Source organism: Salmo salar, chromosome ssa05 (assembly GCF_905237065.1).
Source record: "Salmo salar chromosome ssa05, Ssal_v3.1, whole genome shotgun sequence".
Classification (NCBI taxonomy): Eukaryota; Metazoa; Chordata; class Actinopteri; order Salmoniformes; family Salmonidae; genus Salmo; species Salmo salar.
The window spans coordinates 76,459,900-76,477,730 of record NC_059446.1 but is presented as its reverse complement, the minus strand read 5'-3'; the positions used below and the strand labels follow the sequence as shown (position 1 = coordinate 76,477,730).

Below are 17,831 nucleotides of genomic sequence, written 5' to 3'. Positions count from 1 at the left end.
GTAGGCGGTGCTCTAGACAGCTCCCGCTTTGAATATTGGTGAGTCTGTCTGTCAATCTGTGATACATTGACTCAGGGGAAAGGTCTTTCAGTGGTCTTCATAAATAGAAATAAAAAACTTTGTGAATGAAAATGCCTAGTGCTGTGTTTGTCATAATACATTTTTTTAACTCCTAAGAAAGAGGTAAGCTAATGCAGAAACAAACGAAACGCATCACAACTTGTGTCATGAATCAGTTTGCGCTCCTCAAATTCCAACCGTCCCATACCAAACCGACCAGTGTCTCGGCCGGGAAAAGGGTAACCGTTCCACTTGATCTACCAGATCCCCTGCAGAGGGCGCCTTTAGCACACCTTATGACAGATTACTGGCAATTAGGACAGATGAAGGGACAGTTTATTCTACTAATTTGAATCAACCACTGAAATGGCCATTCGACTCTTTTCCCCATAGAACATTTTCAACCCAAATTACATATTTTCTTATTTTGAAAAAATATTTGTTCTCACTTATTGTGGTGCCAAAAACCTGTAAATTCAAGCAGTGTTCATATTTTGGGATGACATTTTTAATTGCAGCCTATTGTGTTGCACACACCAATTTCGAACAATTTAGGTTAATATTGACTATGTTGATTAATAAATATTGGCTATGTTGTAATACGGCTGTGATGACATTTTTTTAAAAATCATCAATTGAGAAATACGTTGCCAAAGCTGCCCGGTCTCCTCCCTATTAGTGAATAATAGCCTACTATAGGCGTTCTTTGGCCATTCTGTTGTAGGCTAGTCCACCACCACACCCATTTCCCAACTCCACCGAACTCTTTCTCTCACACACGCACTTCTTTCTCCAGCACTCAGCTTTGACAGCCTGCTCCATACATCAGTCGCTCCGGGAATGGGATCATCATTAGTGAGTGCGAAGAAAAACTTCCAGTTCTTCCGATTCTACGCTCTCCAAAGACTACTCTTCAAACTGCGGGGATAGCTTCGAGATAAAGCGATAGCGACTGTCAGAAATAGATATTACAGGCGTTAAAAGTTGATGTAAAGAGAGGTAACTTTACGCACTGTGGAACGACAAAAGAGAAGTGGGTCAAGCGACAAATGGGGTGAAGTTTGGAGTTAAAATTATATGAGAACATTTACTACAGAATTTATGGGATAGAAATCATTATGAATAATTTGTTGAAATAAATTAAGATCACAAAAGGGGTAATTCGGATAAGATATCAGGCGCGCGGCGCGTAAACGTAGGTCTATGTGGTCGTGGATGAATGTGCTTGGAAAGTTTTATGTAGGCTAACCAACTATTCTCTGTGTCTCGATTGCGGATGATTTATAAACATTAAGACTAAGTAGGCCTAAGTGAGTGTGTTATATTAGGATAAGTTTGGAGCCAAAGCTACAAACCAAAAAACTGCCACTGATCGTAACCAGCCATGGCAAAGTGGTTTAGTTCCGCCATCAATCTGAAGAACGGGACCGAACGGGTCCGCTCAGCCTCGGAGTCCGGCCCTCAACCCCGAACCAGACACGGGCTAACACAGGGGACCAGTCTGAAGGGGAACCGGGTCAAGGAAAGTGCTGGAGGGATGGGCTCTATACTGACCGGAAGAAACCGGAAAAACTCGGCCATCGAACTGGGTCGGAACGGCTCGGGTACTGGCGGGAACTCGTTTAAGGACGGTAAGATCTGGGAGAGTCTCATCCCTGGGAAGAGTAGGAAGAATTCCAAGCTCGATGTGGGGGCATCTGAGGAGCATCGGCCCACCAGGACATCCAGTTTGGCGCATGCGTGCATCAGCAGGATGATCAAAGTGGACAAACAGGACAAGGGTCCCAAACATAGCGGTACAGGTGAACATGTGGGATCCGAAAACGAGAGGGGGAAGGTGGACATCAAAACAACGATGGTGAGTGGTTCAGATTTGGTACTGACATCTTTGTCAACAAAGTCTTAGATTGAACAAACAAAAAAGAAAAAGGCATTTAGTAGTAACAATATATGCTTTAATGCTATAATTAGCCCTACAGTGTTATTAGGCTTACTGTAATTCACATTTGATCCTGTTGTTTATTGTCATATGTGTATGGAAGCGTATGGAAGCTCGTTCCCGCCACCCAAGTTATGAGATAGTAAGTCATAATTACGTAATAGCATGTTGTGTATGGCCAATAATCCACGGTGAACTGTAGTATGGTCTGATATACTACAGCTTTCAGCCAATCAGCATTCAGGATTTGAACCAACATGTTTATAAAATGAAATAATGCACACCCTAGAATGCCCTTCAAGCCAATCAGAAACATGTATTCGACAACGCCATGGTATAACTCATGTTTGACTATGTTTGAGCTGCTTTTGAAAGCAAAAGTCGAATTGAAAACATTATTGGCATTGTTGATTTAGATTTTCATAATGGCTATGATGGGAATGGTATCTACTTAGTAAACTTGCTAGCTACTTCAGTGGATGCTGAACACATTTCTAGCAGTAAATGTGTTAAATTATAGCCATGGTATGAAATGGATAATCAACTCGGGACTCTATACGTTCTCTGGAAAATAATGCAACTCCTTCGTGGAACACACCTTCCATGTTGTTTATTATTTTCCATAGAACGCATAGCCCAACGTTGATTATCCCTTACATACGTAACGTAAGTCATAATTATGAGATAGTAAATCAGAATAATGACATACTAAGTCATAATTATGATCATGGATCATGGACATTGAATAGTCCTGCAGGTCACGACCCCTTTTGAAAGGGAAATCTGTGATTCAAACAATAAGAAAGCGTACTCCCCGCCACTTTATTTGGTAAACAGCTGAGGAATGGGGCAGGAGAAATGTAACCACTCTTAAGTACATAGAGCAAGGACTCTCACAGATGTAGGATCTTCATTTGATCCTGTATGCTACAGCAGGAATAGAATCCTGCAGCAACAGGAAATGTGAATTATTATGTGGATTCTAATTCATGGCCATTTTTTGTAGGGGTTGATACATTTTTCATTATGGCAAATCAAGTCTGATATTTTAAAGTGGAAATTACAAACTTTAGAAGCCTTTTTAATCCTCAAATAGACTACAAGTGTGCCATTCCTGCTGTGCAGGAAAATTCAAAGCAACAAAATTGACCAAATTAAGATCCTACATCTGTACGGATGCACGAACTGACCATTCGCGTTTTGAACCTATACAGTGTTTGTTTACAATTACATTGTTTACAAACAATGGAGTAACACAAGTTTATATGTTTGGTTCTGATGGGGTAAGACCATTGCTCATGAGGAATTTCTAAGTTACATTCTTCAAGAATCAATGGCTATATATTAATAATTAATTAATTGAATTAAACAGGCACCAACTCACAACAACAAAACTCTTCAGTCCATTAATTTGTAACAATATCACCACAAACTCTCTCTCACTCTCTCTCTCTCACACACACACACACACACACACACACACACACACACACACACACACACACACACACACACACACACACACACACAATCTGTGATTCACGTAATACAGATCGCCTAAACGTATCTCATAATAATGACTTAGTATCTGATAATAATGACTTACTATCTGATAATAATGACTTAGTATCTCCTAATAATGACTTCATTTCTCAGAATTATGACTTAGTATCACAATATTATGACTTACTATCTCATGATTATGACATACTGTCTCATAATAACAACTTACTATCTCATAATTATGACTTAGTATCTCATTACAATGACTTACTATCTCATAGTCAGATTTTTTTTAAATTGGGTGGAGGGAATGAGCTTCCATACATATATGTGTGCACTGATATAAAGAAAGAACTGTAGCTCGGAGAGTTGTGATCAGTCTCTTTCTCCCACCTCAGCCTTTGTCTCTACTTCTCCCTGCCCCTCCTGTCTCTCTTTCCTCACCACACAATGCACTGTGCTTTTATAACCCGCTGCATTCATGCCACAGCGCTTGGGACCAGCTGTACAAAAAACACACAATGAGACCTAACCTCATTCCCCAGTCTGTCTTCCTGTGTCCCTTCCCCTCCTTTTCCCCTAACTGCTGTCATATACATACACACAGACACACACACACAGACACACACACACACACACACACACACACACACACACACACACACACACACACACACACACACACACAGACACACACACAGACACACACACACACAGACACAGCACACACAGACACACACACACACACACACACGCACGCACGCAACACACACGCACGCACGCACGCACACACACACACACACACACACACACACACACACACACACACACACACACACACACACACACACACACACACACACACACACACACACACACACACACACACACACACACACACACACACTATACCTCTTTCTCCTCCTATATTTCTTCCCCCAGTGAAGGCTATGTCTGAGGCATCACCTAACACTGTGGTGACTGTAGCTCTCCCACTGGTAGCTCAGATCACTGTGGCTCCGCTTTGATGAAGATCATACAGGCATTCAGACAGACACGTAAACACTCAACACACAGAGCCATGGGAGGGAAGACACACACAGAGCACAGAGCAGGGGAGATTCCCCAAGAAACATTCCCAGATCGTCAAGGGGACGTTTCCATACCAACTAGACTGTTACAGGTTAATTACATAGGTTATTGCAGTTACTCTGGCAGAAGGCCTACAGTATAGTACTGTGAAGGTTAGGTAGAGTATTTAACAACTTCTCTCCCGCTGTGTAGCTGATTATTCTGGAGGACTATGCTGACCCGTTTGACGCAGAGAAAACGAGGGAGCAGAGGGAAGCGGAGAGGGAGGGAGAGAACGATGGATACATGGAGCCCTATGACGCCCAGGTTATCATCACAGGTCAGTAAGGTCAGGGGTCAGATCTAGTCCTGGAGAGCTACAGGGAGTCCAGGCTTTTGTTTCAGCACAGCGCTGATACACACTGGCTCAGTTAATCAACTAATCACCGAGACCTTGATTAGTGGAATCAGGGCTGGAGTTAGTGCTGGGCTGGAACAAAAGCCTGCACTCCCTGCAGCTCTCCAAAATCAAGGTTGTAGACTGCTGCTGTAAAAAGGTTTTTAAAGGATCGGACTAGAACGAGACCCTCCGCTCTCTCTCCCCTGACTTCCTCCCTACTGGCGGTTGCTATGGGAATGGTGTTGTGCTGCGACAATGGGTGCAGCTTCCTCTTGGATTTCCTGTCTCCTGCCTCTGTTTCCTTTACCCCATTCTCTGGAAAGGAAGTTACCTCCAGTTTCTTCCCCCCACCCCTTCCATTTTACTTTACTTCTGTGTGAAAAGAACCAAAAGACCCCCACCTCCCATCCCCCTCCTCCTGGTCTCACCCAATCACTTCCCAGAATTCAGGAACCCGTTCTGTCATCCAATCAGGCGTTGTGTTGACCTTTCTTCCCGTAGCTCCATTGTTTAGTCACACAATAGCCCAGACACACAGGCTACCTGACGGCCACCACAGACATGTCTGACCACATCACAAGCTACGAAGGTGTGTGTTATACTCTTAGAAATAGGGGTTCCAAAAGGTTTCTTCGGCTGTTCCCATAGGAGAACCCTTTTTGGTTCCAGGTAGAACCCTTCCTGATCCAGGCAGTAATATTTTGGGTTCCATGTAGAACCCTCTGTGTAAAAGGTTCTACCTGGAACCAAAAATAGTTATTCTAAGGTTTTCCGATGGGGACAGCCGAATAACCCTTTTAGGTTCTAGATGGCATAGTTTTTTCTAACAGTGTACAACTGAACAATGGATCACAATCATGTCACATTAGCAGTAATGTTGCAATGGCAGAGTTGGGGGTTTGATATCCACATGGGCCAAACAGGCCTACCAAATAATGACCATGCTATTGTTCTTATGACTTTGTAGGTATTCGTAGGCGGGGCTCCAAGGACCTGCTGAAGGTGTGTGTGCTGCTTCCCAAGGGAGATGGAGAAGGGGGCAAGCCTGCACCCCCCCAAATCTACGACACTCCCTACGAGGGGCTGCTGGAGACGGATGGGGAGTCAGGAGGGGTGTGGATCCCCGTGACACGGCCGGAGTCAGACCCCCGCCCCCCTGGGGAGTATGAACATCCTTGGGAGTGGAGGAAGGAGGACATCGTCAGAGCACTGACAGGTAGATATATGTTTTACAGAGGGAGGGAAGTAAAGGGAGGGAAGGAGGGAGGTAAAGAGAGGGAAGGAGAGGGAACATATTGGATACAACAATGATATACAAACATACACAGTTCTCTCTCTCTCTGTCTCTCTGTCTCTCTAGCCCAGTTTAAGAAGGGAATGAGCAGTTTGCCCCCTAAAGAGGAAGCTCCTCCACTCATCAGACAGCAGACTCTCAGTCATCAGCAGACCCTCAGACAGAAGACCTGGAACAAGAAAGTTCTCGTCCCCTCTCCCTCCTCCCCTACTTCCCCCATTCTCAAACTCTCTCCTCCCTCACCTCTCTCTCATTCCTCTCCCCCCTCTCCCACCTCTCACTCTTCTCCCACTCCCAAACTTGCCCCATCCTCTTCTCCTCCCTCCACCACCTCCACACCCAATGCAGAGACAGCCAAAGTGGACCCCATCCTGCCCCTGGAGAAACAGAGGTAAGGGAAGAGGAGAGGGAGAAGGGAGAGGCTGGATGGGGGGGATTGAGATACACTATATATACAGCAGTATGTGGACACCCATTCAAATTAGTGGATTCGGCTATTTCAGCCACACCTGTTGCTGACAGCTGTATACATTTGAGCACAAAGCCATGCAATCTCCATATAGACAAACATTGGCAGTAGAATGGCTTACTCAGTTACTTTCAACGTGGCACTGTCATCAAATCAAATAAAATGCTATTGGTCACATACACATATTTAGCAGATGTTATTGCAGGTGTAGCGAAATGCTTGTGTTCCTAGCTCCAATAGTGCAGTAGTATCTAACAATTCACAACAATACACACACATCTAAAAGTAAAGAATGGAATTGATAAATATATAAATATTAGGACGAGCAATGTCGGAGTGGCATTGACTAAAATACAATAGAATACAGTATATAGAGATGAGTAAAGCAGTATGTCAACATTATTAAAGTGACTAGTGTTCCATTATTAAAGTGACCAGTGATTCCATGTCTACAGTATGTACATAGGGCAGCAGCCTCTAAGGTGCAGGGTTGAGTAACCGGGTGGTAACCGACTAGTCATAGGATGCCACCTTTCCAACAAGTCAGTTCGTCAAATTTCTACCCTGCTACAGCTGCCCCGGTCAACTGTAAGTGCTGTTATTGTGAAGTGGAAACGTCTAGGAGCAACAACGGCTCAGCCGTGAAGTGGTAGGCCATGCAAGCTGAAGTGCTGTAGGGCATAACGCCTAAAAATCATCTGTCCTCGGTTGCAACACTCACTACTGAGTTCCAAACTGCCTGTGGAAGCAACATCAGCACAAGAACGGTTTGTGGACTCTGGAGCAGTGGAAACATGTTCTCTGTAGTGATGAATCACGCTTCACCATCTGTCAGTCCAACGGACGAATCTTGGTTTGGTGGATGCCAGGAGAATGCTACCTGCCCGAATGCATAGTGACAACTGTAAAGTTTGGTGTTGGAGGAATAATGTTCTGGGACTGTTTTTCATGGTTCCGGCTAGGCCCCTTAGTTCCAGTGAAGGGAAATCTTAACACTACAGCATACAATGACATTCTAGATGATTCTGTGCTCCCAACTTTGTGGCAACAGTTTGGGGAAGGCCCTTTCCTGTTTCAGCATGACAATGCCTGTAAGGGGGTGAGTGACTGGTTGCCGGGAAGTCAGGCGCAGGAGAGCAGAGATGGGTGATAACAGGAGAACTTTAATATACCCCCTGGCCCAAAGGCACAGGCGAGGCAGCACAAAGCACAACCACGGTAACATGAACCGGATAAACAAAACAAACAAACCTAGGTTTAAAACAAACCTAGTGCAAGCCAGCCTGTAGCGTAACACCCTACACAAAGAACAATTCCGCACACAGACATGGGGGAAACAGAGGGTAATATACATTTAGTCTGATGAGGGAATGTGAACCAGGTGTGCGGGAAAACAAGACAAAACAAATGGAAAATGAAAGGTGGAGCCGCGATGGCTAGAAGACCGGTGACGTCGACCACCGAACGCCGCTCGAACAAGGAGAGGGACCGACTTTGGCGGAAGTCGTGACAATGCCCCTGTGCAGAAAGCGAAGTCCATACAGAAATGGTTTGTCGAGATCCGTGTGGAATATCTTGACTGGCCTGCACAGAGCCTTGACCTCAACCCCATCTAACACATTTGGGATGAATTAGAATGGCGAATGCAAGCCAGGCCTAGTTGCCCAACATCAGTGCCCGACCTCACTAATGCTCTTGTGGCTGAATGGAAGCAAGTCCCCGCAGCAATGTCCCAAAATCTAGTGGAAAGCCTCCCCAGAAGAGTAGAGGTTGTTATAGCAGTAAAGGGGGGACCAACTCCATATTAATGCAGGTGTACACATACTGTTGGTCATGTAGTGTAGCATGATGCCGCCACCACCATGCTTGGAAATATTAAGAGTGGTACTCAGTGATGTCTTGTGTTGGATTTGCCCCAAACAAAACGCTTTGTATTCAGGACATAAAGTTAATTTCTTTGCCAAATTTCTGGCAGTTTTACTTTAGTGCCTTATTGCAAACAGGATGCATGTTTTGGAATATTTTTGTTCTGTACAGGCTTCCTTCTTTTCACTCTGCCAGGTTAGTATTGTGGACCAACTACAATGTTGTTGATCCATCCTCAGTTTTCTCTTATCACAGCCAATAAACAATGCAACTTTTTTAAAGTCACCGTTGGCATCATGGGGAAATCCCTGAGGGTTTTCCTTCCTTTCCAGCAACTGAGTTAGGAAGTACACCTGAATCTTTGTAATGACTGGGTGTATTGATACAGCATTCAAAGTGTAATTAATAACTTCACCCTGCTCAAAGGAATATTCAATGTCTGCTTTGTTTATTTTTACCCATCTACCACTAGGTGCCCTTCTTTGCAAGGCATTGGAAAACCTCCCTGGGTTTTGTGGTTGAATCTGTGTTTGAAACTCACTGCTCTACCGAGGGACCTTACAGATAATTGTATGTGTGGGGTACAGAGATGAGTTAATCATTATTGCACAGAGTGAGTCCATGCAACTTATTATGTGACTTGTTAAGCAGATTTTACTCCTGAATTTATTTAGGCTTGCCATTAAAAAAAAGTTGAATACTTATTGACTCAAGACATTTTGTCACGGGTGTCGTTGGGTAGAGACGACCAAAACGCAGCAGGAATGTGGATGCTCATCTTGATTATTTATTAAATAAAGTGACCACCAAAACAACAAAAACGAAGAACGACAGTTTAACAGGCTATAATAACAGCAGCAGTGCTAAAGATAACTACCCACAAAATCCCAAGGTGAAAACAAGCATCTAATATATACATTTACATTTTAGTCATTTAGCAGACGCTCTTATCCAGAGCGACTTACAGTAGTGAATGCATACATTTCATTTCATAATTTTTTTTTCTCCTGTGGTGGCCCCCCGTGGGAATCGAACCCACAACCCTGGCGTTGCAAACACCATGCGTTGCAAACACCATGCTCTACCAACTGAGCTACAGGGAAGGCTGCATTTCCTGCATTTTTATCAATTTCTTCATTTCCTGAACTAACGTGTTATCACTTACACACTAAGGTTTCTTTTGTCTTAGTGTGCGTATTAACATTTAAAAAAATGGACTGAAAAATTATATTTGAAAATACATTTTCTGCCGTTATTACTTTCGCCACTAGAGGGCGATCGCCCAATTTCTAGAGATATGTACTAGCAGTTTCTTACTGGCGATAAAAACGCCAGTAAGTCATTACTGAATAATTTAAACCCAACAAATCAAAACATTAAGTGGTTAAGTTAACATGAATTGTTTACCTAGTTTAAACAACTCATTTAGACCTGGCGTATATTTGCTGACATGTGTGCCTTTGCCCGGTTATTATGACTCCCAATCAGGAACAACGATGTACAGCTGTTCATGATCGGGAGCCACACAAACCACACAGAAATAGACAGACTAGAAAACCATAGAAAACCAACACTAGAACATATACTCAAACCCAAGACTACATAAACCAAACACCCCTTTAATAACACACACAACCCCAAACATACAAAACAAATACCCTTTTGCCACGTCCTGACCAAATTATAATACAATTACTCCCTCTGCTGGTCAGGACGTGACACATTTCAGCTTTTCATGTTTTATTCATTTATTATGGGGTATTGTGTGTAGACCAGTGACACAAAATATAAATTTAATACATTTTAAACTCAGGCTGTAACACAACAAAATGTGGAAAAAGTCAAAGGGTGTGAATACTTTCTGAAGGCCCTGTATTCTGTATATCGTCATAGCATATTGCTGTAGCCTGTACTTACTCCTCAGCCTGAAGTGTCCATACTTGCACCAGTGAAAACTTTACTTTTCGGTAGTCGCTGACTGGTAAGATTCTTCAGGAGAGCGGTCATGTGTGCTAGCAAAGCAAAGGTCCTGGGTTTGAGCCTCGGCGTGAAGGAAGTGGTATTTGCTAAGCAAGCGTTCTCTATCTCTCCCTCCTACCCTCATCTAACTTCCCAACCCTCCCCATATTCCTCCCCCTAACCTTCAATATGACATTCATCCCCATCCATTCTACTGCTCTGAAGCTCTAAACGTTGTATGTATGTTTGTTTCTCCCTCTCTTTCCCCTCATCCCTCTCTTCTCCCCCCTCCCCCTCCTCTAGCTGGTACCATGGCAGTGTGAGTCGCCAGCAGGCAGAGGCTCAACTCCAGCGCTGCAGGGATGCTAGCTTCCTGGTTAGAGACAGCGAATCAGGGACCAGCAAATACTCCATCGCGCTCAAGTGAGTGTGTTTGTGTGTGTGTTACACTTATCACTCTTCAGTGAGCACTCATCATTAACCACTTTACACACCACAGACATGGAGAGTGAGCAGCATGTGTTGGAATAACTAAGCCCCTAACGCTTTGCTACAGTACAGACATCCAGACTGAATCCTCTAGTTATGTAGCTATAGCTCTGCATCTCCCCATTACTGAAGTAATATGGTTGTTTCTCTTCCCCCCCACCCCCCCCTCTCTCTCTCTCTCTCTCTCTCTCTCTCTCTCTCTCTCTCTCTGTCTCTCTCTCAGGACCAGTCAGTGTTGTGTCCATATCATCGTGGCCCAGACTAAGGGCAGTAAGGGTCTGGGTTATACCCTGGACCAGAGTAGCTGTGTGTTCAACAGTATACCAGAGGTGGTGCATCACTACTGTACACACAGACTGCCCTTCACTGGAGCTGAACACATGACCCTGCAACACCCTGTCCCCAGGCCACACTGAACACACTGAACACACACACACACACACCACTGCAAAGGAGTAACAGGTCTCACCCAAACAGCCTGAGAGGTACAGTATCATCTTGAGTTTCTCCAATGCACAGCCTAGTGGTCAAACCCTCACACTGCATAGCACAGAGAATATTTCAGGTGGGAATAATGTTCTGTACTATATATTATGTCATGTTTCATGTGGACCCCAGAAAGAGTGGCTGATACTTTTGCAGCGGCTAATGGGGAGCCTGATAAATACCAAATACCAAATGTTCAGCTAGTTAGCCTAAGTACCTGTGTGTGTCGTGTGCTCTGGATAATATTAGGCCTCATTGATTTGATAGCTGTCTGTATTATCATCAGACACATACAGTATGGTGCCTGTTAGACAGCAGTATGATCTGTTTTTGATGTGAATGTATTTGCAAATGTGATGGTTTCTGCAATGACCCAGGCTTGTTACTGTAATATCCCAGGCTTGTTACTGTAATAACACAGGGTTGTTACTGTAATATCCCAGGCTTGTTACTGTAATAGTCAAGGAGCCAAAGCTTGGAATTGTAATATCCCAGGCTTGTTAATGTAATAACCCAGGCTTGTCACTGTAATAACCCAGGCTTGTTAATGTAATAACCCAGGCTTGTCACTGTAATAACCCAGGCTTGTTAATGTAATAACCCAGGCTTGTTACTGTAATAACCCAGGCTTGTCACTGTAATAACCCATGCTTGTTACTGAAATAACCCAGGCTTGTTACTGCAATAACCCAGGATCTTTACTGTAATAACCCAGGCTTGTTACTGTAATAACCCAGGGTGTTACTGTAATAACCCAGACTTGTTGTACAATGTATGAAATACTGTAATGTTGACTGGAATAAAGTGAATGTGCATTTAGTTTCCTCTGTTTTTTAGATAAAGGCAATTTAATAATTATGACACCCAGACACACACACAAACACACACACACACCCATGCACACACGCACACACACACATAAACACACACGTACACACAAACACACACGTACACACACACAGACACACACATACACTGACGCACACAGATGCGCGCACACACACAGATCAGAACAGAAACACATATGACTTGGGTGATGATTGCCCCGTGATGAGAGTGAGAAGCTAACTACAGGATTTGTGAGCTGAGCTCCTCTTTAACCGCAGAGCCATTGACCTGGGTAGTAAATCAATTAGAGTTAGACACTACACAGGAACATACACACAGAGAGAGAGAGAGAAACACACACTTACAAATGTACACACACACCTCACGTTTACACCATGCACACATAAGTTGAGTACACACAAAACCACTCTCATTCACATGGCAGGCTTTTTAAAAAGCCACAAACAACAATCTCCTTTTGAAAATAATAAGCTTCATCACACATGTGGCTACCAGATGAGCTAAAGGACTTCTATGCGCGCTTCGAGGCAAGCAACACTGAAGCATGCATGAGAGCACAAGCTGTTCCAGACAACAGTGTGGTCACGATCTCCTTAGCCGATGTGAGTAAGACCTTTAACAGGTCCACATTCACAAGGCCGCAGGGCCAGACAGATTACCAGGATGTGTACTCAGAGCATGCGCTAACCAACTGGCATGTGTCTTCACTGTAATACCTACTGTACATGTTTCAAGCAGACCACCATTGTCCCTGTGCCCAAGAGCCATGAAGTGCTTTGAAAAGCTGGTCATGGCTCACATCAACACCATCATCACAGAAACCCTAGACCTACTCCAATAGTGATACCGCCCCAACAGATCCACAGATGATGTAGTCTCACTTGCACTCCACACTGCCCTTTCCCACCTGGACAAATGTAACACCTACGTGAGAATGCTGTTCATTGACTACAGCTCAGCATTCAACACCATAGTGCCCTCAAAGCTCATCACTAAGCTAAGGACCCTGGGACTAAACACTTCCCTCTGCAACTGGATCCTGGACTTCCTGACGGGCCGCCCCCAGGTGGTAAGGGTAGGCAACCACACATCTGCCACGCTGATCCTCAATACAGGGGCCTCTCAGGGGTGTGTGCTTAGTCCCCTCCTGGACCACTATTGTTTTCACTATATATTTTACCTCTTGGTGATGTCATTCGGAAACATAATGTTAACTTTCACTGCTATGCGGATGATACACAGCTGTACATTTCGATGAAACACGGTGAAGCCCCAAAATTGCCCTTAATGGAAGCCTGTGTTTCAGACATAAGGAACTCAGACAAAACAGAGATGCTAGTTCTAGGTCCCAAGAAACAAAGAGACCTTCTGTTGGATCTGACAATTAATCTTGATGGTTGTATAGTCATCTCAAATAAAACTGTGTGTCACACCCTGATCAGTTTCATCTGTCCTTGTCATTGTCTCCACCCCCTCCAGGTGTCGCTTGTTATCCCTGGTGTATTTATCCCTGTGTTTCCTGTCTCTCTGTGCCAGTTCGTCTTGTATGTTCCAAGTCAACCAGCGTGTTTTTCCCGTGCTCCTGCCTTTTCTATTCTCTTTTACTAGTCCTCCCAGTTTTGACCCTTGCCTGTTTTCTGGACTCTGTACTCGCCTGCCTGACCTTTCTGCCTGCCCTGACCTTGAGCCTGCCTGCCACACTGTACCTCCTGGACTCGACGTCACGACCAAGGGTTCAAGGCTATCATGGAGCGAATCAGTGAGTTAGCTCATAGGCAGCCTGCCATCTCCGAGACCACCCAACCACCCAGTAATCTGTCTACTATCAGTAGTGGGTTTGTACAGCCTACCCCGGCTCCCCGAGAACCCTGCTTACCTCCTCCGGAGCGATATTCTGGGGATCCTGGAACCTGCCAGGGTTTTCTTTCTCAATGCTCCCTTATTTTTGAGCTGCAGCCATCTTCGTTCCCTTCGGACCGGTCGAAGATAGCGTATATTATTACGCTAATGTCAGGAAGGGCGCTCTCCTGGGCTACGGCAGATCGGGAGCAACAATCCGCCATTTGTTGTCATCTGGAGGATTTCATGGCAGAGGTGAGGAAGGTATTCGATTCTCCGGTATCCGGAAGAGAGGCGGCCAGTAAACTTCTTGAATTACATCAAAACTCCCGTAGTGTGGCAGACTACGCGGTAGAGTGCCTGGAATCCGGAGTCTCTTTTCGATACCTTTCTTCACGGATTATCTGAGGTGGTAAAAGATGAGCTAGCAGCTCGGGAATTATCAGTGGACCTCGACTCCCTCATCTCCCTCGCCATTAGAATTGATGGACGCCTAAGGGAACGCAGGAGTGAGAGGAGGTCTGGTCTCAGGCACACTTGTACATCCGCTATGGCTTGCTCACCTTCAAAAATCATCAACGATCACCAATGATCAATTCACCTTCATGAATCATCAACGACGGGTGAATTTGATTCTCCTGAGCCTATGCAATTGGGAAGAGCTACGTTATCGGTTGGGGAACGTTCACGTAGGCTGAGTTCAAACTGTTGTCTGTACTGTGGAGGGGCAGGACATTATATAGCTACCTGCCCTGTTAGGAAACCCTTGTCTTTGGTGCGTACAAGTACTCTGGTGAGCCATACTGGGAGTTCCCTAATTCCCATCACCCGCATACCTTTTTTTGTGCTTTTGCTGTGGGGAGACCAATCTAAGTCTCTCTGAGTGCTCATTGACTCTGGGGCTGATGACATTTTTATGGATGCTACTATTGTTTCTGAGCTTGGTATTCCCATTCAACCTCTCTCGGTTCCCATGGATGCTAGGGCACTGGACGGCTGCTCAATAGGTAGAGTCATCCATAGTATTGTGCCCGTTCAAATACAGGTTTGAGGTAACCACAGTGAGACCATACAGTTCCTCCTCATTGCATCTCCCCATGTTCCGGTTGTCTTGGGATTGTCATGGATCCAAAAACACAACCCTTTTATTGACTGGACCACGAGCTCCATCCTGGGTTGGAGCCCATTTTGCCATTCCCACTGTCTTCAAGCTGCACAGCATTCCCCGAGATGTCTTCCTCAGGACTTTAGCAAGGCTTTGGATGTTTCTGCCATTCCCACTGAATACCATGACCTCCTGGAAGTTTTCAGTAAGGCACGTGCTACTTCCCTTCCCCCACACCGTCCTTATGATTGTGCCATTGATCTTCTCCCAGGCACCACACCACCTCGGGGTTGGCTATATTCTCTATCCGGGCAGGAGACCAAGGCTATGGAGGAGTACATAGAGGAGTCTCTGGCTACTGGGGCCGTCCGTCCGTCTGCATCTCCTGCCGACGCAGGGTTTTTCTTTGTGAAGAAGAAGGACAAGACCCTGCGTCCGTGCATTGACTACCGGGGACTGAATGACATTACGGTTAAAAATTGGTACCCCCTACCACTCCTCTCCTTGGCTTTTGAACCTCTCCAGGGGGCCACTATTTTTTCCAAGCTGGACCTTCGGAATGCCTACCACCTGGTTCGGATACGCGAAGGGGATGTGTGGAAAACAGCCTTCAACACAGACAGCGGACATTGAGAGGACCAGGTCATGCCGTTTGGTCTCACCAGTGGGGGCCACTGTTTTCCAGGCTTTGGTAAATGATGTGCTCCGGGACATGATAAACCATTTTGTGTTTGTCTACCTTGACGACATTCTGTTTTTTTCCCGGTCGGCCCAAGAACATGTTCTTCATGTCAGGCAGGTCCTTCAACGCCTCCTGGAGAACCAATTGTTCGTGAAAGCCGCTCTACAATTGCCATTCTGAGATATGTCATTGCTGAAGGTCATGTCCAGATGGATCCTAGAAAGTGAAAGCAGTGGTAGATTGGCCTCAACCTATGTCCAGGGTGCATTTGCAATGAGTCCTAGGCTTTGTTAACTTCTACCGCCATTTCATTCGGGGTTACAGCAGCCTGGCAGCCCCCCTCTTGGCACACACCTCCGCCAAAGTACCGTTCACATGGTCTCCAGCTGTCAACAAAGCCTGTGTGGACCTGAAGCATCGGTTCACAACAGCACCCATCCTCATCCATCCGGACCCGTCTCGTCAATTTTTGGTAGAGGTTGATGCTTCTGACGTTGGAGTGGGGGCCATCATGTCCCAGTGATCTGCCCAGGACCAAAAGCTTCATCCCTGTGCATTCCTGTCCCATCGTCTCAATCCTGCAGAGAGGAACTATGACGTAGGCAACCGAGAACTCCTGCCGGTCAAGATGGCGTTGGAAGAGTGGAGGCACTGGGTGGAAGGAGCAGAACAGCCATTCTTGGTCTGGACCGACCATAAGAATTTGGAATATCTCTGTAGAGCCAAGCGCCTTAAGTCCAGGCAGGCTCGGTGGGCTCTCTTATTTACTAGATTCAACTTCACCATTTCCTACCGCCTTCTTCACCACGCTGTCTGTGTGGGTGGACCATTTCAGTTTGTCTGTGATGTGTACGCCGAGGAACTTAAAACTTTCCACCCTCTCCAATACTGTCCCGTCAATGTGGATAGGGGGCTGCTCCCTCTGCTGTTTCCTGAAGTCCACGATCATATCCTTTGTTTTGTTGACATTGAGTGTGAGGTTATTTTCCTGACACCACACTCCGAGGGCCCTCACCTCCTCCCTGTAGGCCGTCTCGTTGTTGTTGGTAATCAAGCCTACCACTGTAGTGTCGTCTGCAAACTTGATGATTGAGTTGGAGGCGTGCATGGCCACGCTGTCGTGGGTGAACAGGGAGTATAGGAGAGGGCTGAGAACGCACCCTTGTGGGGCCCCAGTGTTGAGGATCAGCGGGGTGGAGATGTTGTTACCTACCCTCACCACCTGGGGGCGGCCCGTCAGGTTGTCCAGGACCCAGTTGCACAGGGCGGGGTTGAGACCCAGGGTCTCGAGCTTAATGACGAGTTTGGAGGGTACTATGGTGTTAAATGCTGAGCTGTAATCGATGAACAGCATTCTTACATAGGTATTCCTCTTGTCCAGATGGGTTAGGGCAGCATGCAGTGTGATTGCGATTGCGTCGTCTGTGGACCTATTGGGGCGGTAAGCAAATTGGAGTGGGTCTAGGGTGTCAGGTAGGTTGAAGGTGATATGGTCCTTGACTAGTCTCTCAAAGCACTTCATGATGACGGAAGTGAGTGCTATGGGGCGATAGTACTTTAGCACAGTTACCTTAGCTTTCTTGGGAACAGGAACAATGGTGGCCCTCTTGAAGCATGTGGGAACAGCAGACTGGGATAAGGATTGATTGAATATGTCCGTAAACACACCAGCCAGCTGGTCTGCCCATGCTCTGAGGACGCGGCCGGGGATGCCATCTGGGCAAGCAAAGAAGTTGTTTAGTCTGTCTGGGAGCAAGACATCGTGGTCCGCAACGGGGCTGGTTTTTCTTATGTAGTCCGTGATTGACTGTAGACCCTGC

General features: G+C 45.6%; 1 protein-coding gene across 1 annotated transcript; it reads left to right on the top strand.

The window, feature by feature from the left end:
* The first annotated feature begins 781 nt into the window (after positions 1 to 781).
* On the top strand, positions 782 to 12,355 carry LOC106605919 (SH2 domain-containing adapter protein E). The gene is made up of 6 exons (XM_045718943.1): positions 782 to 1,918; positions 4,787 to 4,913; positions 5,941 to 6,189; positions 6,334 to 6,658; positions 10,865 to 10,984; positions 11,274 to 12,355. The coding sequence occupies exons 1-6, from the start codon at positions 1,445 to 1,447 to the stop codon at positions 11,464 to 11,466; spliced, it is 1,488 nt and encodes a 495-aa protein (XP_045574899.1). The 5' UTR covers positions 782 to 1,444; the 3' UTR covers positions 11,467 to 12,355.
* The last annotated feature ends 5,476 nt before the right edge of the window (positions 12,356 to 17,831 follow it).

Coding starts and splice junctions, on each gene's coding strand:
- LOC106605919 (XM_045718943.1), top strand. CDS start 1,445: ATGGCAAAGTGGTTTAGTTCCGCCATCAATCTGAAGAACGGGACCGAA. Junction 4,914..5,940: donor CGCCCAGGTTATCATCACAG/GTCAGTAAGGTC, acceptor ATGACTTTGTAG/GTATTCGTAGGCGGGGCTCC. Junction 10,985..11,273: donor AAATACTCCATCGCGCTCAA/GTGAGTGTGTTT, acceptor TCTCTCTCTCAG/GACCAGTCAGTGTTGTGTCC.